At 41.9% G+C, this 22,997-nt stretch overlaps 1 protein-coding gene and 1 long non-coding RNA gene across 4 annotated transcripts in view; one reads left to right on the top strand and one right to left on the bottom strand.

The window, feature by feature from the left end:
* Window positions 1–5,201, bottom strand: part of Ccdc85a (coiled-coil domain containing 85A) — a 174,061-nt gene extending 168,860 nt beyond the window's left edge. For all 3 annotated transcript variants that reach the window (XR_013088587.2, XM_076832866.2, XM_076832867.2), the window contains exon 1: window positions 4,102–5,201. Coding sequence is in view for 2 of the 3 variants with exons in the window: in XM_076832866.2 (XP_076688981.2) it covers window positions 4,102–4,362 (261 nt within the window). In the remaining variant the exon portion in view is untranslated. The remainder of the gene's footprint in view (window positions 1–4,101) is intronic.
* On the top strand, window positions 3,642–14,201 carry LOC143380125 (uncharacterized). Its single transcript, XR_013088588.2, has 3 exons — window positions 3,642–4,630; window positions 6,369–6,454; window positions 14,043–14,201. It is a non-coding gene; the product is annotated as an uncharacterized LOC143380125 (long non-coding RNA).
* The last annotated feature ends 8,796 nt before the right edge of the window (window positions 14,202–22,997 follow it).

Below are 22,997 nucleotides of genomic sequence, written 5' to 3'. Positions count from 1 at the left end.
CTGAGAAGTCTCCCCCTGCATGGAACACCACCCATGAATAAATGAATGAAGTGACATCCCACCTGTTGTTAATGCCTGAAACACACTTGAGCATTCATTGGGTATCAGTTGTCTCCTTTCTCATATAAGATAGCATAGCTTCTAGAAGGCAGAGGAGAAGTCTGATGTCTTTTTTTTGGGGGGAGGGGGGGACATTTGCAACATATTTATTATGGTACCTTGAATATAGTGGGTGTTTAATATGTGTTTAATACGTGTTCTTGGATTGATCAACCCTTTAAAAGCCCTAGGCTTGGGACCAAAAAAGTCTACAGCAACCCTACTATTGTATACAACTAAAATGAGCTAATAAAAATAAAGAAATAAATAAAAATTTTTAATGGGGGAAAAAAAAGGCTACAGCTGTAGCTACTAAAAATGGGCTTCTTACAATTGTTTTCAGCGAGCCCTGCCATGTTGGAGTTTACAATAGTAAGAGGATAAATTATCCCTTGATGCAGATACTTTAGAGAAAATCAGAAGCTATGGATATTCAGAGAAAATAATACTAAACAAAATTAATCTTTCTAAGCTTCAAAAAATTATTCACCATTTAATTTAATCCTGGCATTTGATAGAAAGTTCAAGTCATGTTCTTCTTCATCTGAATGAATTTACATCTGAAAACACTTTCTTTTGACTATCCCCACAGCTACTCCTGATTTCTCAAGAACTGGAATGCAAACTGGAATTCCATAGGCTTCTCAGTTAATGTCCTCTCTAATTAATGTCCTCTCCAAAGAACCTAAAACAGTCCTTCTCAGTATTCCAGAAGGGTGGATGGGAGCAGGTATGGGCCCATTTACTTTTCTCTATCATGGCTCCTTCCTATTATTAATTTTCTTGGGAATATTATTAAGTTGCTAATTTGGGGAGATTTCCTTCATCCTCTGATGCCCAGCTAAGCAACCAGCTTGATAATAAATAACCTTATGAGCTGGCTTCTTCAAATCCTCATTAAGACTTGGAATTTCTTTTTCAAAACCCTAAGTGTTCTTCTGACATCACCATAGTCCACTAGATGTTATCCCAGTGACTAAAGTCGACTTTTAAACCTTGAAGTCCATCTCCTAGAATACCACCCAAATTTTCAATCTTCTGCCTGCACACTATGAAGAACTACATCTATGATTAAAGAAATGTTTTAATTTGTTCTTTCTTCTTACTGCAGGATTAGGGGAAGGGTTTGGTGTGTTAGGGAGCAAGTAGAGAAATTAATGAAATTCAGACAACAAATCAACAGAGATTTAATTGCCCCAGAATCATCCCCCCACCAGGATTCTGGGGGGTGAGGAGTAACCTGAAGGTTGGTATATGCTCAACAGTCCAAAGAAATGTTCTCAGGAATCCAACACCCTAATCTCCTTTCTCCATCCTTTTTGAGTTCACACATTCTAATCAAAGAATGTCAACTACCCAAGGAAGAAGAAAGTAGACCTATTTCCAACATTTTAATCTGTGTGACTTTGAGAAAGCTAGTTAGGCTCACTGAGCTTCTGCATCTGGGTATCACTTACTCTTCACAAAACTTAGTATGGAATCAAAATCCCTATTGAGCAGATGAGAAAAAGACTCAGAGAGGTTAACAGTTTGCCCATGCTGACCAAATCATACAGCTGCAGTCCTATGTACTAGCCTTAAAAATATTTAGATATAATGTCAATGTCAGTTCAAAGAAAGGGGCACAGCAAAGAAAAGTGTTGTGGCCTTCATTATCCTACCTTTGCACCTCTCAATGCAGAGTATCTAACCATCAGAGGCCCAAATATAAAATCTCTTTTTCTTATGGTTAAGACAAAATAAGTAAATATACCTACCATTAATTCAGTCAATCATGTTTCTGATTGCTGCAGTGTCTAAGGAAGCTCTGAGGCAAAATGCTGAAGAGAAGGGAGAATATTTATCTCTCAGCAGAGTCTTACCCCATGGCACCCTCAGGCCACCTCCTGAATTTGCCCAGGGCTGAGATCAAAAGAGTATACTCTGCCACAGAAAGTAACCACCTCCATCATTTCCGAACTTGATAGAGATAGGCTAGGGAGTCTTTTAATGCCAGGTCATGAATCTAGGCCACAGGGAAACTTTCTTACCTGAGTTGCCAGTGCTTTTAACTGGCCTAACAGCTGTTTCTCTAAATGAGGCTCCTGGAGTAAAGAACAGGCAGCCCACCACCCAGATCACCCCCTCCCCACTCACACCTAGACCCTCATACACAGTCAAGTCCACACAACCTAAAAGAATGTTGAAGAATTTCTTAAGCTATTATGTTGATTCTTCATAGCATTAAATATTCAGGAAATTAATTGATTAATTAATTTAAAACTTTCCCAAGCCACATCATGGTTCAAACCTTGGAAGATTAAACTGGAGGGAGAATTAATACCACTGTCTAGCTTTGCCTAAGAAACCCAGACCTGGAAATTAATGACTATGCATGTATATGTCCTCTCTTGATGACTCTAACCACCATATTTTGCAGTCAAGTCCAGTATTAAACCTTTCCCTGTGTGATCATAACTTACTGTCACAACACCATAGGAAATGATTCTTATCATTTATTGATGAATAAAATAAAGATCTGACAAATTAATTAGCCAAGCTCACCTTTCTGGCAGATGCAGACTCTAGATTCAAATCCACCTCTGATATTCCTTCTCACTATTTTAGCCTACTTCTATTCCCCAAAGTGCCTGGTTCTTAATAAATACTCCATTAGTAATGAATTAAAATAAAGAAGAGAGCAAGCCTTGGGATTTCTCTAACCATGGAATCTTCCTTATTACACCCTCTCTAGGGACTATATGACAGTGGGTTTGGGTCTCTGAGAAGGGCCATTTTCACCCACACTGACTTTAGCACACAGGTGAGTCTTGGGCACCCCGCCCCCTCCCTCCCCTCTTTGCCCCAAAATCCCAGGGCATGAGGCAATTAAGGGAACAGAGTCCACTGCCTGAGAAGTGGGGTGGAAGTGGAAAGGGACAAGAACAGCTTGTGCCTGCGGGAATCTGCTCCCTGAGGTCTCTACAGTGATTTCGTTTGTGTCTGGCTTCCTATAAACAAAAGCAGAACAATGAGAGGAAGGAATACCAAGAGGCACCAGGCAAGCCTTGAGGAGAGGAAGTTTGCAGTGCATGCCGGCAGGGCGGTTCCCGGGTCACCCTGCCACCAGGTCTGCTACAGCCTTGGGGGCATGCTGCCGACACACACAGAGATTTCCAAGGAGAAAAGTTAGGTTAGTGGGGCTTGGGGATTCCCCCCTCCTTTTGCTAAGGGTAGAAAGATGACTGGCTCAAAAAGAAAGCATTCCTGCCGGACACTTGGGTACCCTTTCAAAACCTTGACCCCTCCATATTGAGTCCTTTGCTGCCTCCCTCTCCTTTACACGCTGGATAAAATTAAAATCAAACTAGGGGTGAAGTGGGGAGGGGAGTAAGGTGACGTTAGCCGAAGTGGAGGTGAGAGCACAAAAGCTAGGAGTCTACTTGAAGGCAGAACTTAAGATCCTCTGCACCCGGTAACATACACGCAGACTCTAAGGGTGGCGCCCGCGTCTCCTCTCTGGACACCCCCACCCCCCACCCCTTCTCTTGGCAGTAGTGCCCTTTCATCGCCCTCTGCTCAGCAGTGAGCTGGTGGCGCCAGGGCAGCCATATCCCTGACCCCCGAAGTCTTAGATGCCCTGATCTTTCTCCTTTGCTCTCCTTTCCCCCTGATTGGCTATAACCCGGCTCCCCAAAGCATCGACTTTACAGGGTCCTTTGGAAATTAAAGGTTTTGCGTGCCCATCCGGTCCCCACCCCGCCCCGATTTTCAGCATTCGAGGCGCCTTCTCCACTGGCTTCGAAGGACCCTAGAGAGCCTCGATGCTGGCGCGCCCCATATGGAGAAAACGAGGCAAGCAAAAGCCTCCAAAGTTTGAAAAACTTTCCTAAGGGCTGAGGATGAGGGTGAGGGGTGCTGACTGGGAGAAAGGGGAGAATCGCCTGTTGAAGGAGCGAGGGAAAGTTTGCCCTCCCCCCCCCTCCCCAGTGCACCCCGCTCCCCGTTTGACCCTGCGCTCACCTTGAGCCCGCGGATTTCTCCGAGATGCAGCTGCAGGCGACGGTTCACCTCACGGATGAGGTTGCTGTGGTCCAGCATCGCGCTCACCTTCTCTGCCTCGGCGCGCCGCAAGCTGCGGATCAGCTCCTCCTTGCTCCACTGCAGCAGCTCTTCATCTGATACTTTGGACAGATCCTCCACCGCGGCGGCGGGGGACGAACCAGCCGGGGCTGGGGGACAACTTTCTGTCGCCGCCCCTGTGCCTCCAGCAGCCTTCGACATGGTCTGGCGCGGTGGCAGGTGCGAGTAGGTGGAAGAGGCAAAGCGACTCGCGAAGACGCGGGCGAAGCGGGGCCGCCTCCGCCCACACGCCTGTGCGCTTTGGAGAGTCAGCGGCACCGCCCGGGGACCGCTGCGTTGGGGCGGCGGTGGTCGCGCTGGGCGTCCATCCTACCTGGCCATCCCCTTGCGCGCACCCGCGATGCCCCAGGGCTGGGCAGTCAACTGCGGGTTGCTGCTTTGGCCGGTTTCAACTCCGCGCAAGTCCATGGTGAGCGACGTCAGGGAGCCGGCTCCCACGCGGGAAAACCTTGAGTACCGGCGGGGGCATCCAGGGGGCTGCGCCCTCGAAAGAATCCCCTGCCCTCTCCTCCTCCCTACACACACACCTCTCTCTCTCTCTCTCTCTCTCTCTCTCTCTCTCTCTCTCTCTCTCTCTCTCTCCTCTCATACACACACACACACACACACACACACGCACTTGCCTCCCCCTTTCCCAGCTGCAGTCCCTGGGGTCCTCTTCTTTCCTAGAGGTGCAGGGTGCCCCGGGCTCCGCGGAGCCTCCCGGACTGCTCTAGCACGCCATCGCCGCTGCCCGAAGGCTCGGCGCGGCTGGCCGGCTGTGCTCCTCCTGCTGCCTGCGCTGCGCCTGCCGCTGCTCCAAGGCTGCTCCGGGAAGCCTTGCAAAGAGCTGAGATGGGGAGGGTGGGGGGCCGGTAAGAGGAGGAGCCTAGAGCCGGGGACCTCTGCAGCCCGCAGCAGCTCTCCCGCGGGCCAGACGCTACTGCCGCCCGACTGTCACCCAGGTCCCAGAGAAGCGCTCCTCGCTATCCCACCCGGGAAGGCTGGGGGCGCGCCTCCTGGAGCGCTGGGGTGCGGGTGGGGTTGATATAAAAGAGCAGGTGCGGAGCTGTGGTCGCCTGGGCTTTGAGAGGCTCGCGCGCGCCACCCTGTGTCCAAAGGTGCACCCTCCTCAGCCCCCAGCAGGACAGTTTGTCACCAGGCAGGGAAACAGCTGTCAGTCAAAGGAGAAGTGCTTGGTGTTTGAAGGGACTGGGGATCGGGGATCAGGAAAAATGGGGTAGCAGGACCTGAGAAATAACCGACCATGTGCACTTTGGAGAATAGGAAAAAAGGTAAGAAAGAAAAAAAAGAAAGGGAGAGGTAAGAAAACCCTAATGCTCTGGAAAGGGGAAAAAGAGGCTTCCAGGTACTGCTCTTTAGGGACCACTCACCCCCAGGCCTTCGTCTTTTCTAAAATCCACTACTTTGTGAAGAGGCTTCAGGGGAAAGTACTGGATCTTTTAAACTTTTACTTGAAAAACATCAAAACCTTTAGGAGACAATAAAATACCTTTATCCTATGCCTCCTGAAGCCTGGATTTTAAGGTCAGCAGTCACCTGCCCTCAGAGCAAAGCAAGGTCCCCTTAGGCAATCTGAAATGCCAGCCAAGGAGATTTCCATTTTCTTCTGCCGCAGGGTTAACGCGGATGGCTTTTTAGAAGGAAATTCTGCATCTCTGGGTTCTGTCTCTGGATTACCCAATGGCACAATGGAGTGAAACCAACTTTGAGCTGAAAATACGATTTTTTGCCTAAAGAAGTAGATGCAGTTGGCCCTGAGAATGTCATTTCTGGGATGGAGATAGGGTCAGAAGACTGTAGGGGTCTGTCTTTCTCTCCAACCTGGCCCCAACCCCCTTTCATGCACATGTGGACACACACACACACACACATGTGGGGAGCCATTCTCACACGTGACTGGGCGACTACCCGTTTGGGTCTGAGGTGCTCTGGCTAACTGTGTCAGAGCTTTCCCAGCCCCTTCCTAGTGAGAGAACCCGTGGTGTGGGGGTGTGACTGACCACTGACCCCAGGGGCCAATCACTGACCCTGACCTTGGAGTGTGGCCCCCCTCAACCTTCATTGGATGGAATTCTCCCCTGAATTTCTTGTTCCCCAATAAAAGGCTACTCCCTGGCGTGCTCACTCTCTCTCTCTCCTGCTAGCCCTGAGTAATCCTTGCTGCCCTACCGGTCGGTTAGAGGTGGAAACCAGAGAGGGGAGCCGTCTGGGACCTGATCATAGAGAAAAGGTAACTTAGTCTGTGTGTTTTATTTCAATCTCGCTAGCTAACTTTTATGCCAAGAACCTCATTAATGAAACCAGTGCGCTGGTTGCATGGTGGACACACACACACACAGAGTTTCAGTTAACCAGGGTGCAGAGGGAACCATCTCTATCTGGTAGGATGAGGATCTAAATCAGAGTTCTTCCACAGGCTGGTTAGCATGCATCCCTGATAAAGCTGCTACCTGTTAAAGGTGATCAGTTGGGGGCTGAGACCTGAGACCTGGCTTTCTGGAGAACAGGGAAAGGTGATAACTTGCTGCTCTCTCACCTTCACATTCCCCTCAGCTTGACTAGACACAGATCTTTTCCTAACTATAGGCTCTTAACCTCCTTTTTCTCAGAGCATTTACTTTAGTGGACTTTCAATTATAAATCCTCTCTCTGACCCATTGCAATATAACTCTTTTCCCCACTTCTTGTTGGTTTTGGTTTTACAACCCCCTAACATCCTTCTCAATGATTTCAGGACAAGCATTAGAAGGCACTTATCATAATAGACCCTGTCTCCCAAGGTCGGTGGAGGGCAGGAACCTAATTGCAACAAGCTCTGATTGGCAGTTGCAGGTGGCCTCCTCACATTGACCAATCTCCCACTCCAATGTCCTCTGGTACTTTTCCACTGGCTCACCTTAGTGCTTAACAACCCCCACCCTTTTGACTCAGTGTAGTTGATTCAGTCTGTCTTTCAGTCATCTTGAATAAAGTCTTCCTTGCCTGTTTAACCACGTCTGATGCAATCTTTCTTTGACACTTCCCTTTCTCTCTTGCCCACAGAAGGTTTTCCTCACATAGTTTCTAACACCAGTTTTGGCACGAGAAGGGAAATTCAAGTCAGAAAAATATGAGTCCTGTCTCTGTTAATTTGTTAGTTCTTGCCCATGAACAAATCATCCTACCTTTCTGGGCTTCAGGCCGTTAATGAGATGAAATCTGTGAAGTTCTTTATGGAGATAACTCTATAGAAATGCAACCTTACTGTTGCTGATGTTCTAGCTGGGCTGTCCTCTGTTTGGAAATGGGAACCATCACTTATATTCATTCCTCCATCCTCCATTTGTTCTTCAGGAGTCCTATTCTAAATTGAAACAGCCAGGGCTATTATGGTTTAGATATGGGGTGTTCCCCAAAAGCTCCTATGAAAGATAAGGCAAGAATGTTCAAAGGTGAAACAATTCGATTCTGAAAGCTTTGACCTAATCAGTGGATTAACAAATGTCGATTAACTGGGTAGTAACTGTAGGCAGGTAGGGTATGGATGGAGGAAGTTGATCACTAGAGTGCCTTCGGGATTTATATTTTACCCTGGGGAGCAGAACTAATTTGCTTGCGTGCGCGCTCTCCCCCACCCCTCTCTCTCTCCTTCCTGACGACCATGTCTTGAGCTGCTTTCCTCTTCCATGCCTTTCCTCCATGATTCTCTGTCTCATCTTGGGTACAGAGCAATGGGGTTGGCCAGCCAAGACACCTAAAGAAGGTATGGGTTTTCTCCCATATGCTGATATTTTAAAAATTGTCAGGTCTTTTGATCACAGAGACAAAAAGCTGACTAAAACAAGTGCTTTCTCTGCTAACTCCTTCAAATCACTTAACATCTGAGAAGATATTAGAAGGCAAATAGATGGCTTGAAGGAGAATTTGGACTTGTGTTGGGAGGATAAGGAAGAAGAAAACCAAAGAAAAACTTCTCCACAAATTTCCAAACACTTTTGAGGTAGAGTATCTTAGTGAAGTTTTAATGTTTCTAATTTTGACATTGATTAGGGACTATTATTTAATGAATACTATTGCTTTAAGTTACTAAGGCACTATGTGGTATCAGGGTATAGAAATTCAAAGCAGTCTCACCTAAAGAAGGTATGGGTTTTCACTCATATGCTGCTATTTTAAAGATTGGCAGTTGAGGGCTAGCATAGGGTCATTCGGAATGTCATCAAAGGTAGAATCCTTCTCTCTGCTCAGTCATCTTTGGCCTAGTTACCTTGAAATGACTGCTAGAGCTCCAGTAAGCCATCTTTATTTGAGACAGGAAGGTGGAAGCACATGAAAAAAGGGCACATTACCCTTTTAAAAGTCCTGGTAATATGACCCATTGAAACGCATTCATATCCATTTATATCCTGATAACCAGAGCTTACCAAGAATCTATGACTATTTTTTTTAATTTGGACATATTAATATCACAAGTAAAATCAGAGAAGAAAATAATACTAGGAAGGCAACAACTGTTGCTAATGCCAACCTGGACTCTCCAAGTTAAATGGAGGTATCTGAAAAACAGTCATAAGTGAGCCTAGGACATGATTCCTAATGGTTTTATCACATATAGTGTTTTAAATCAACCCAACTTTATCCTACCTCACTATTGCCCAGTCCAGGTTTCCATGAGGTTTTATGTAACCTTCTTTGCTGGTTCTTTCAACTCCAGCATCACCTTTCTCAGCTCTGCTTTCCATATGGCTGCCCAAGTGGACTCTCTGAAGAAGTCAAGTCTACCTGCCTCATCCTCAAGATAGACTGAATTATCACTCAGGATCCTTCACAACCTCCCTATATTTTACCACCACTCTCCACCTGACTTTGTGGCACCTCCCCCTCAAGGAGGAGAGTTGACCTTGCTTCTCCCCATGGTATGGTGCTAGGCCATGTGACTTGCTTTAGCAACAGAATGTGGCTGCCTATGGTTATTAGGATATTAGGTGAAGCTGGAGTCATACATAACTTCCTGGCCAGGTTTGGTCATTAGGATATGAATAGATATGAATGAGATTCACTGGGTCATATTACCAGGATTTCTGAAAGAGAAATGTTCCTTTTTTTCATGTGTTTCAACCTTCTTCCTGTATCAAATGAAGATGGCTGGCTGGAGCTCCAGCAGTCATTTTATGATGGTATGACTATTCTCTGAAGTCTCAAGAGGCATTTGTCTGTCCACTCACCCACCTGTACTTTCACACTTCAATGAGAGAAGAGCTATTGTTGGGTAGTTGCTCTTCCTTTGGTCTGGGACCCAGACTCAGCCACATCTTCTGCTAACCTGAGACCTGCAGGCTGGATCAGAGCCATGCCCACAGATTCACAGGTCTGTGTGCAAGAATACATGATTACTGTTTACTAATTCTTGTTGGGGAGGTTCATTTCGTGCCATTATTAATGCAGCAGTTAGCAGATACAACCCCTGCCTAAGACCTCCTGCTGTCATCTTAGCACCTCTAAGAAATGTGAAGCCACATTTCTTAGCAGAGCACATGAGATGGGCATGTGCCTTTTCCTGCTTCTCTAGCTCCACCTCCCACCCCATGCCTTGTCTCATCTTTCATATTTTTCCAGTTTTCATATTCTCCACTGATGAGATTCTCTCATGTATGGAAAGCCTTCCCTGCCTTTTTCTTGAACAACTCCTATAGGACCTCTCCACTGTCAGTACCTCATTCAGATCCCTAGCACTGGCCCATCCTTATCTCCACTCCCACAATCTCCAGCCCACACCTCTAGCCAAGAACTTAAACAATTAAATTGCAGGTGGTCTCCAACTTAACAATAATTGGATTTGCAATTTTTCAAGTTTGTGACAAAGCAAAAGCAATCGAAATTCAGTGGAAATCGTACTTTGATTTTTTTTTTTTTTTTTTTTTTTTTTTTTGTACCAGGGATTGAACCAGAGGATTTAACCACCAAGCCACATCCTCAGCTCTTTTTTATATTACATTAGAGACAGGGTCTCACTGAGTTGCTTAGGGCCTCACTAAACTGCTGAGGCTAGGTTTGAACTCACAATCCTCCTGCCTCAACCTCCCAAGTCACTGGGATTACAAGCATGTGCCACCACGCCTGGCTGTACTTTGAATTTTGATCTTTTCCTGAGCTGGTGATATGCAGTGGGACACTATGAGAGCCAAAGCATCCAGTCAGCACAGTTACAAAGAGAAACCACTGAACTGCAGGGTACTGTGTGGCTAAATTCTGATATTCAGCACTTTAATTGTATCAAATATATTTTTTCCTTACTTGTTTTTAACTTATGGTGGGTTTGTTGAGGTGTAACCCCATCATAAGTTGAGAAGCACCCATATAGAAAATGATATGCTGAGGCTCAGACTAATCCTGTCCAACAAAAGAGTTTCATTCCAGCTCTGACTTAATAGTCTCTCTCTCAGCTTTCTCTACACCATACAGATTTTTGTCAGGCCCTACAGAACTCCATGGTGCAGCTGGGGACACTTTTGAGGACACCACTTTTATTGCAGCCCCTGATGCCTTATTATGACATGATTTTTGGCCCACTTTCCATCATTGAATAGGACATAAGAGTATAATTTTTTGACTAACCCAGCTTTCATATTATCTTCCTTTCATATTTCCCCTCCCCATTTCTTTTTTTATTTGTCCTCTATGTATCTTCATATGCTGTCTCTGATTTGATTTGATTAGATTTGAATTTGATATATTTATTTTTATTTCATAAAGGAATGATGGAAAAGGCAAAGGAGAAGGGAGTTCTCTTCTTCAGAGAAACATGATGCTTTTTGTCGCTCTCACTTTGATGTCTGCTATGTTTTGGGTGTAAAAATTCATATTTTGGAACTTTAATCCCAAAGTGACAGTACTAAAAGATGAGGCCTTGGAAAGTTACTGGGCTGTGAGGGCTCCTCCCTTCTGGATGGGTTTAGCCCTTATAAAAGGGCTACAAGGAACAGGTTCATCCCTTCCTTCTCTTCTGCCATGTGTTGGACCTCCTTTGCCCCTCTCACCCCTCTACCATGTGAGGATGCGGCAAAAGTGCCATTTATGAAGCAGAGACTGAGCCTTCACAAGACATCAAATTCTAGCCTCTAGAACTGTGAGCACAAAATTTCTAATATGTATAAATTATATTATATTTTACTTTTGGAGGGCAGGGATCCGTCTTAGTCAATAGTGAACCCTCTGCTACATCTCGGCAAGTAAAGTGCTTGCTGTAGAAGCTCAGTTAATGTTGTTCAAATATATCTGAAGCCCCAAACTTGGGGTGCTATATTCTGTGCATGCAGGAAAAGTACAAAAGGAAGTGGCTTCCTGAAGAGGTCTCCATATGGGAAAGCTACCCTAACCCTAACCCTAACCCTGATCACCTGAAGTGTTTTGGAGAAGCCATATCCCCAGGATAGGGGAAAGGGAAAAAAGTGCTAAAAGCATAGACTGCCTAACAAATCTAACCTGCAAGGTGAACTCCCAGCAGAACTAGCCAACTCCTGTGTCTCTCCATGCAAACCTGCCCCATAGGATCTGGAAGATTCCAGTCCCTTTGTTAAGATGCCCGAAATAGACATGATGAAGAGCCTTCTACATGAAAACACCTCTTCACACATTTGTTCAACAGATTGTTTTTCTAACACAGAAATCAGTTTCCCTGAGAGTATGCAAGTTTTATTAGGAAGTTCGCTCTTAGGCAAGTTAGAAAGTCTGCTCTGGACTACTCCTCAAGACCTTGGGCCCTGACAGCATTGGTGTCACTTGGGATATCTGTTCAAGTGCCCCAATATAATCAAAAGTTATAAATGGGGGGAAGGGGGAACAGGACAAATTCAGGATCACTGTGTTTCAGGAAAAAATCTTCCAGGGTGCCACAACCACACTGTGACTGTACAAGACCTCTCATTGCTGAGGCACATGATATTAAATCATCTATGTGGCAAATGTTCCATTTCACAGAAAAGGGATCCAAAGCTCAGGCCAGACTCCTGCAATTAATCAACATGAGTAGAGCGGCTTCCAGAAGATTACCTTCAACAGAGGAAGCAGGAATGTTTTGAGATCTAGGAGGGTGGCTGTTGCGCCCCTGACTTTCCACAGCAGTCTCCAAGGAGCAGCATATGAGATCTTTAATGACAAGTTCAGTGGGATCCAGGATTTCAGCATTAGCAGCACAGCAAGTAAAAAATGAAAACAATCCCTGAAGGGAGCAGAAAGGGAATCCTAATGCTTTAGCCATAAGGGAAAGGAGTCCAAATTGCAAACTAATTTGCCAGGAAGGAAATCATAACTTGTCTCTTCTTTCTCTGGTAGCATCTGCAGAAGTTCCTAGATCAATCACACTCTTTACCACTCAGGGATATTGGCATATGTTGCTTCCCACGTAAGAACACTATGCTGCTTGCTGGCCGAATCATCCACCATCAAGCCTCAGCTTGCTAGCACTGCTGATAGACACCATGGCTGATCAGAGCCTCCTTTGTCTTGAGTTCATCAACTTTTTGTTTTCCTTTATAACATATATCATTGGCAGTTATTCTTCATTTTGCTAATACTGTTTCCACTTTAAGGTAAGTTCTTCCATGAAGGGGAGGAGCTTTCTATGTTGTGCTTGACCTTGGAGGTCTTCAGTAACCTGTACCAAATAAATGAATGACATGTGTTTAACATCTGCTGATCCACACAGCAAGCCCCTAACCAAGCTGTGCTTTATAACAATTCAAATTCTCTCCAGGAACATTGATTCTATCGGTCAGGAATAAACCCTTGTAAATGTGTATTTGAAGGCTGCTTCTGATGCAGTCAGTAGAACAGTATGTGGGACCCTTGTGCCTGCCTCCCTCTCATGATTTCTACTTGTTCTTTTGCAGTGAGAGTCATGGCAACAGCCTCTTTCACACACTCCACTCGTTTCTGGGTCTTGGGATGTCTAAGAGTATCCTAAGAATCCTATTTGCATTTGTACCATTTGCCTACCCATCAGAGGCCATGAATAAGACTGGAGAGGTAATGTTACCTCCTCAACACAATCAGTTAACACTTCCAAGCAAAAAGGAGAGACAAAGGCCACCAAAGTCTTTGGAGGGATATTCAGGACAGTTAAGGGATTCTGCATTCTAGAAAACTTGATCTAAGTTTGTTAGCAATGAAAAGCAATGCACATATCGGGGCTTAAAAAATATAATTCTCTGAGAAGCCAGACCCCCAAGACTGGCCAACTGATCTGTAAGCAGGCTTGAGTGAGGAGAAACCGGCCTTAAATGCTCTTTTGGCAATAATAGATGAGGAGTGAAACTAGAAATGACAGCAATAGGGAGGGAATAAGAGGTCCCAGCCATGCAGAAATGGTGTCAAAAGAACGAACAGGAAAAGAATAGAGTTCCTGAGAGGTGAATTTCACTCTGGGCCTTTACAAGTTATCCTATGATCATTGAACTGGCAGCATCTGCATCACCCCCCAAAAATTGTTAGAAATCCAAATTCTCCATCCCCACCCCAGAACTACTAAATCTACTTTTGGACAATATCTGCAGGTGACTTATAAGGACATGGTTTATAAGTTTGAGAAGCACTATCATAAACTAATGGCAAATAGAGGCTTAATGAACTAGAAGAAATTGCTTAGAATTTAGGGAATTCTTTGACTTAAAGGAAATCCCGCTGTGGACTTAGTCCAGCCTCCATCGTATTGAAGAGTAGTGAAAATAAGTAGGAAAATAAGACTCACCCCACTTTTGCTACTGGTTGTCTCATCTCTTCAAGGAGGGTGTCAACTCACTGGGGCCAAAAATGTTCATTTACCTTCTTCCTATTCCTCACAGGGTACAGCTTTGGGACCTGCATAGCCAACGCTTCCAGGATGATATGTGAAGATCACAAGTATTAAGAAAAGGGTTCAGGAATCCATTACTAATGTTCATAAATATAATGTGCCATTCCTCCAAGGTGGTATTTCCAGATCTGGAAGTGTGGCTGACTATATTGTTTTAATCTGCACTAAATGCCCGAGAGGGAAGGTTATATAAAAATGCAAGAACTCATGAAACCAATTTGGGTAGAAGTCAAAAACCAAAGCAAAACATTGGTTCTCTGGTTCACTGATTTCCATCTTCTCCCTAGGGTACAAAGAATTCTCAACTGTATCATAAAGATGTTGCTTCTCTTTTGGTGGATGAACACCAACAATAATTCTTATTTTAGGAGCAATATGTCAGGTATTGCAAACATGACCTCTTAGTTAGCCTCCATTGCAGGGATCTTTGTGAAATCACACTGCCCTGAGCACATGCTGATTTGAGTTCTTTTTTTTAGAAAACTGCTGAACAAAGAGATATATGCGTCTGTATCCATAGATATATGTGTATATCATCTTTACAGCAAATAGAATAGAAGAAGCCTTGGACAGCAAGAATAGAAAATGAGTTTAAAATAAATAATTATATGCCCATTTTCTTGGGGAAAAAAAAATGAATCTGCACCAGCCTGATTTCTAGTGTTTGTTCTTTAAGAAAAATGTCCCCTAAGCACACCATTCTATTTTTCCTAAGAAATGAACTGTTTAGAAAGAATACTCTAATGATCTAAAAATTCTGCTGGGCCCCATTGGTATAGGTGGAAAGCTCCCAGGAGCCTGGACTGCAGCTCAACCAGGGAAGAGAGCTGACCTCTAACCACCAGGCCATGATCATTGTGTAGCCTCTACAGCTATTTCCACACCTTTAAAATGATAATAAGTATCAGATTATCTGTCATAACAGTCAAAGGAACATGTTTTGAAAAGTATAAATTGTGACACCGAAGTGCAAAAGTTAGAGTATCTTTATTTTGCTATATCTTTCTCCTAACAGAAAAGGTATTGTAAAGATTCACCACTCATCTAGCAGAGGAACTACAGCTTTCAATTGCTTCTGTCCCTCTAGAATTGCACGAATGACCCATATTACGTAACTTGTGAAGAAAACAGGAGTTTCAAATCACAGCCAACCTCAAAGTCACATGGTAAGGAAGTGGGCCATAAGTTCTCAAGATATATTCCTTGACCCCTTCACACCCACCTCTCCAGTCACTGCCAGACCCTTGAATAATCCAGAGGGAAACTATGTATGAATTAGCAAAAAAAAAAAAAAAGTCATCCTTCCTGGGGTGGGGTTTCAAATATTATATTAGTCTGGGTTCTCCTGAACAAAGGCAGTAAGACAGATGGACAGATAGATGGATGCATGAACAAATGCGCACACATACATGTATTTGTTAGAAGGAGTTGACTCATGCAGTCACAGAAGCTAAGACCCAAGAACTGTAGCTGGTAAGCTGGAGACCCAGGAGAGCTAATGGTACAGCTCTAGTCAGAATATAAAGGCCTAATAACCAGGAGAGTCACAGGTGACAGCTGCAGTCCAAGTTCAAGTATGAAGGCAGAGGACCAATGTCCCGTCAGAAGACACTGAATTCTCCCTCCGTCCACCTTGGTGTTTTTGTCAGGCCCTCAATGAAACCCACTCACTAAGGGGAGAACAATCTGCTCTACTTAGTCAACCATTCATATGATAATCTCATCCACAACACTCTCACAGAAATACCCAGGATAATGTCTGGACATGTCATGGCCCATTCAAATTAATACACAAAATTAACCATCACACGTGTGCACATGGTGGGACCACAAGCTGCACTCCACCCCCTATCTGTCCCTCAGCTAGGCACCCTGGTGGAGACTTCAATCTACACAATCATAAGGAGATCCTGCCTGCTACTTACATTTGATCTTCTCTAAGAAATGGCCCCTATTCTCTAGAATGGGCACCCTTAGAGTTCTGCCTTTGTGGCCCACTCCACCCATTATACTCTCCCTGAATCCTATCAAAGCTTCCGGACTGATAATGTCTTTGGCTCCATATAATGCCTCAACACAGTGTATTACACTTCACAAGTTGATAGAATGCAGCTACCTTTAAATTTACAAGCTGATAGAATGCAGTTACCTTTAAATATTATACCTGAAGATTCCCCAGAAAAGCATCTGAGTTAAGTGACATACATAGGTACAAAACCCTTCCTTTCAGTGGAAAAAGCACAGATCTCCTTGGACTGCTAGGCCTGTACAAAACAGTCAATTCACACTGAGTATTAAAAAATAGAACAGAGAAAAGGAAAAAAGAAAAACAACAGGAAGAACACAAGAAAAAGAAGAAGAAGAAGAAGAAGGAGTAGTCATCATCCACAAGACAAGAAATGATGTAAACATCAGGGAAAATAAACAGAAATAACAAATGACTAAGCATTCAATGAGTACTGAGTCCCAGAAATGACACTTGTGCAGAACTATAACATAAGGAATGAATCACTGTTTACCACCCATGGACAGGGTGCTGTCAAGTTCAACACATGTGCAGCAATTAGGAGCGGAACATGCAGAGCCTGCAAAATGGTGATGTAGAGCTGGCATCTGAAAACAAACAAACCCTATTCTTATCATTTCTCCAAAAAGGGACGGGGTACCCCCAATTTCAATTTATTCAACATACAAATGTTTCACAAAGAAAAGGCTTGAAGTGAATGGAAGTTCCAAGTGGTAAGAAAAAAATGGTTCAGATATTGTGGGCTAAGAAATATAAACAATGCAACTAGGGAAAGCTAGAGAACAGAGTTCTCTCTATGGTAACAGGTTTAGAAACCAAACATGACTCTGTAGGAGAAGTGAAAATTTTTATGCTTAAAGAGTAAGCATGAATATGGGGGGTATGTGATCAAAGTATGTTATATGCATGTATGAATATGCCACAATAAAACCCTTTGTTCTGCATAATTAATTTGAACTCATTTTTTATTAAAAATTTTAATTTAAAAATATACATGTAGGACTAGAGCTGTGGCTCAGTGGTGGATCGTTTGAGGCACTGGGTTCAATTCTCAGTACCACATATAAATAAATGAATAAAATAAAACTAATGAAATAAAATTAAATTAAATTTAAAAACTAAAAAATATATTTTAAAAAATATACATATATTTTTTCAATGCTTATCTCTAACATTTGAAAACCTACAAATGAATCCAAGATGCAAGAAGGCAGAAAAGCTTTGAGGTTGATGATTGTAGGTCATTTTTCACACAAAGAGTGGGAAATTCTGGCCTTTTGATTGCCTATGGGATAGGACAGCGTTTGTGTGTATTTGCTTATAAATCATCAGCTAATCTTAAAAGAAACTCAGCTTCAACACAGTGATTGGGAAATTCAGTTCTAGGCCAGTCTGACTAACGGAAATCATGGACTGGACTCCCAAATGCCATTCATATTTGATTCTCCCCTTGAAGAAACTGGACCTCAGTCTCCAAATAAGTTGTTTCATTAACCTGGTCATTATTACCAGTCCACGTGAGGTTGCCAGCATAACCTAGTCTGATGCCCTTCACAACACATACATATCCAATGGGCATCTCCAATCTAAACTGTCCAAACCCAAGCTCCTTAGTCTCCTAACTTGTTCTCCCTATAGTATTCCCCATCTCAGGAAACAGCAACTCCATTTTCCAGTTGCACAGACCAGACATCATGTAGTCATTCTCGTCCTCTTCTCTCATATCCCTCATCCATCCCCTATAATTCTACTGGTTCAACCTTCAAAATATGTCCATAATCTTACAGCTTCACACTGTGGCTACTATCATCACTAATCCAAACCACCCCCATCTTTTACCTGGGTTGTGGTTGTAGCCTCCTAACTGCACATCCTGCTATTTCCCTTTGCCACCTTTGGTCTGTTCTCAATATACATTAAACATTGGTTAGATCATGTCACTCCTATATTCAGAATTCTCCAATGCCTCCCACTTCAAAGTGAAAGCCAAAGTCCTTATAGTGATCTAAAAGGTCTTGTATAATCTTTATCCCATACCAGTTACTTTCCTGACCTTATTACTTTCCCTCTTGTTCACTCTGCTTCAGACACACTGATTTTGCTCTTTTTCCTTTAACCCAGTAAATTCAGCTCAACCTCAGAGCTTTTGTATTTGTTGTTCCTTCTTCTCAGTACACTGTTCCTGAGAACATTCCTCATTTCCTTTAGATTTTAAGATCTCAACTAAAATATCTCCAGAAGGGATTACTTAAAAAAATAAGCCTCTCTTCAAGATTTTCAAATCTTCCAATGCATTGGGAAAATGAGAGAAAAGCAATTGCATCACACACAGTCTCAAGGGCCAAGGTTCTGCCATCTGAAAGACACACAATCCAGAATAGGCAATCCCTTGGAGAAGGAGAAGAGAGCTTGCAGTGGAATGCTAAATACCTGGACTTGGAAATAGAACCTACCAATTGCTTGTATATTTCATTGGCTTCAATTACTCAGTTTTATCTAATTGCAAAAGAGCTAAGAAGTACAATATTCCAAGTGCTGCGGAAGGAAGGAGAACCAGCCCTATAATTCTATACTATCAACTACTACAAGCTATATCCTTGAAAATTCTTCAGTGCTTGAGCAATTGAAGTCCCTGCCACTCTATGTTACCACCCTAAAATTAATTCTAGATTGACTCTTTTCTTTCATCTACTCAACAATTATTTAAGAAGCAGGATCTCACAGTGTTGCCCAGGTTGGCCATAAACTCCTGGGCTCAAGCAATCCTCCTGCCTCAGCTCCTGAGTAGCTGGGACTACAGGTGCACACCACAGCACCTGGCTAACAGATGTTTTTTTGAATGCTTCCTTTTAAGTGCCACACACTGTGCATGGTGCCAAAGATAACAGCAGATACTCCCCCATGGGGGTTTCACATTCCATGGTTTCAGTAACTATCCATCAACTGCATCTGACAATGTTAAATGGGAAATTCCAGAAGTAAGCAATTAATAAATTTTAAATAGTACACTGCTCTGAGTAGTGTGATGGAATCTCACCCATCCATACCATCCCGTCTGGCACGTGGTCACCCCTCTGTCCGGCTTATCCACACTGCATATATCCCCACCCAATAGTCACTTAAAGCCAATGTGGTTATCAGATCAGCTACCAAAGCACAAGTTTAGCGATGCTGACATTTTTTATTACTGTGTGCACTCAGGATTTTTCTATTTTATCATTGGTTATTGTTGTTAATCTTGTCTTGTGCTTAATTTATAAATTAAACTCTATGACACATACATGGATAAGAACAAACAAAGTATATGCAAAAGTTGGTTAATATCTGCTTCAGGCAGCCACTGGGGGTCTTGGGACGTGTCCCCCACACATAAGGGGGAACTGCTGTTCTGATTCTAGTGGCTGTGATGTATCTCTGGCAGAATAGTCTACATCAGGGTGGGAGAGGCATGCTGCTGCAACCTGTGGTGCCAATGCTGTCCCCCAGAGTCAAGGGTGTGCAAAACATGCCTCCCACCCCACAGAGATGTGCAGTGGAGACAGAACAGTCTCACCTCTCCCAGTGTTGCTATCATGCTACCAAGTTAAGCTTCTCTGAGTGTCATTGCTGCTCTCCCAGAAGCTGGTAGATCCACTGTAGGCATGTGTAACCACATAACTTCATGATGTCCTCTCTTCAAGAAATAGCAACATAAAAGTGTTCATTGTATCACCCCAGAATGATGAATTGAAAACAAATACTGTCCTTCTTTGGACCTCAGGGAGATATAATCAAATTTTTTTGCAGCAATTAGAAGCAAAATTCTCAATGTGCTCATAACAACAAGGGTAGATTTGAATTTTTTTTTAAATGTAACATTTAGGGTAATGATGAATGGTGTGAATATACTTTGTATACAACCAGAGATATGAAAAATTGTGCTCCATATGTGCAATATGAATGGTAATGCATTCTACTGTCATATATAACAAATTGGAATAAAAAATTAATTAATTAATTTTAAAAATGTAACATTTAGCAGTAAAAAATGTAAGCTAAAATAAAGTATATGAACAATACATATAAGATAAAAACACATATTTGCTCAAAAATAGAAACCACTGGGGAAGCATACATGTCCAACACACAAGAATGGCTGCTGACGAGAAGAAAAGGGAAAAGGAGGCGGTACCAGAATGAAAAGAGGGAAAATAATAGAAGAGGAGAGTGTCCTTGCATAAACCGTGGTATTAATGCGTCATCAACTGAAGAATATTACTAACTTGCCAAATATAAAATTTTACTTTCTAATGTCTTTCCTGCTTTTGTGGAGACACTCAAAATAACATTTGTCAAATGGATGAATGAAAAGGCACCAATCTAAAAATAGTCTTTAGAGCAATAAGACAGGCTGACAAGACTTCCTTCTGTACTATCTGCAGCCTCAGGATCTGCAGGGAATTGGCTGCAGGACCCCCACAGATACTAAAATCAATGGATGCTCAAGTCCCTTATGTAAAATGATTTCGTATTTGCATACAACCTGTGCAGATCCTCCTATACAATATAAATCATCTCTATATTACTTATAATACCTCATACAATGTAAATGCTATGTAAGCAATTATTATAGTGTATTGTTTAGGGGATAATGAAAGGAAAAAAGTCTACATGTTCAGAATAGACACTATTGTTTTTCTAAATAGTTTTGTCCTGAAAATATTCTTGGCTGATTCTACAGATGTAAAACCTGCAGATGTGGAGAGCCAAATGCACTAGGTTTCAGACTCAGAGCTAAGTCTGAGTCGTCCATGATTACATATCATAATATTTGCTTAGGAAATGATAAGCACAAAAAACTGTAACACTGTTTTAGCAAAGATACGAAGGGGCACTTTCAAATGTGAAATGTACATTTAGAAATGTAAAATGTACACCTTCTGAAAAGAAACACCTATTGAGAGCCAAAAAAATATATAACATCCTGTAACCCAAGATTTCCACTTTTAATAATTTATTACAGAAAATTAATTTGTGTACAATCAGATTTATTGTGTTCATTGGATCAAATGATGTTTCAGACAATATTACTTGAAATAGGAAATTTCAAATAACATAAATATTTCAAATAGCATAAATGGGAATTAACTAAATAAATGTTGTCACACATATGAGAATTAATTTAATTAAGTGCAATTATATTAGAAAATGCTTATCATATGTTGTTAAGCAAATGTAGCATTTTAAAATGTGCCACATAATCCCAATTTTGAAGAAAGGAAGGATATATGCTAAAATATTAATGGTAATTATCTCTGAGCTAATGTACTAATTCAGTTAAAACTTATAATTTCTGATTTATAGTTGACATATGTATTTTAACTTGAAAAGTACTAAAACAAAAATATCAGTGAATAACCCAATATTATATTTTATCTGTTATCCTATATCATGTCTCAAAGGCACGAAAAGAAGAGTATTTCTGAGATGGATTTTAAAATAAGTGCTTCCGTATTCACAGAATTCTTAATTCTTTTTTATGTGTACATTTCAACCATCATTCAGTCACACTTACCATGTCACCTTGAGCCACACTTTACTGTGTCCTCCTCAAGCCATATTAATAATTAAAGAGAAAGTCATTTCGAGATAAGAATGTGGATAAACAAATACTCCCTATAATTTTCTAAACCTTAGCTGAAAATTCATTAAATATCTTATTAAGGTTCTGTTTGTTATCAAAAGCAAGGGAATCCATTCTGTCATCCATGTGGGCATTGCAGAGTTCAGTCAAGTCAGAATAAAGAGAAATGACAGGACGTGAGAACCCATTTCAAGCAAAGAGTTATATTAAAACCCAGTTCAACTTTTACTTTAATAATGAAAAATAAATGCTATTTATTTATTTTTTTACTCTGAAGCTTAAAACTCTGGAGGGCAGAAGACATAAGCAAGAGCAAGAAAAGGTCAAAATCCAAGCACTGATATGTTTTCTATGGGTAATAGCTGGTTCTAGTATCTTATCATTTTTAGAAAATGGATCTTCTTGGGGGAAAATTCAAAAGCATAATACCAAAAAACTTGCCTGGATCGAGATTTAAATTTCACTGTGAGTAAATGCTATCTGAAGAAATCTAATATAATTCTACTGTAATATATGTAACCATAAAAAACATGCATGATAAAGTACACATCAATTAAAAAGTAAGACATTGGACTGGGGTTGTGGCTCAGTGGTAGAGTGCTCGCCTAGCACATGTAAGGCACTGGGTTCGATACGCAGTAGCACATAAAAATAAATAAATAAAAATAAAGGTACTATGTCTATAAAACAAAAAAAAGTAAGACATGTCAGTAGTTAGAGGAAAGGTAGCTTATTCTTCCACCAGTATTGTTAAGACAAAAATTCCAAAGCAAAATGTTTTTAGTTAATATCATTTGGAGAATGATATTTTTAAGTGTTTAATTATAATTTTAATGTGTCATTGATTTTTTGTTAAATATTCATTTGCAAACTCATCTACCATTCATTACTTTGAACTATTGGCTTCTTTGATGTAATGTTTTCAATTCCATTGTGCAAACTACTTGAGTTACAAAAAGCAATCTGTAAAATCAGATGTGCTTAAAACTCAAACTAAAGAATAGATTCTGATGTCTTTCTTTTTATTAAATGATAATTACATCTAGACCTATAACTTCCATAGCATCCCTTTCTTTAGATAGGAGACACTAACCTGTCCTTTATATAAGACATTATTATGAGATAAATATTTATGTCTCCCAAAATTCATATGTTGAAGTTCTAATCAATGTGGCTATATTTGGAAATGGGCCCTTTAACAAATTAAGGTTAAAATGTGGTGATAGGGTGAGGCTCTGATCAGTTAATATTTACTATTGTTATGAGATAAGAGAACTCACTAGTCCTCTCTCCAC

Source organism: Callospermophilus lateralis, chromosome 14 (assembly GCF_048772815.1).
Source record: "Callospermophilus lateralis isolate mCalLat2 chromosome 14, mCalLat2.hap1, whole genome shotgun sequence".
In the NCBI taxonomy this organism is placed as follows: Eukaryota; Metazoa; Chordata; class Mammalia; order Rodentia; family Sciuridae; genus Callospermophilus; species Callospermophilus lateralis.
This window is presented reverse-complemented; position numbering and strand designations above follow the sequence as displayed.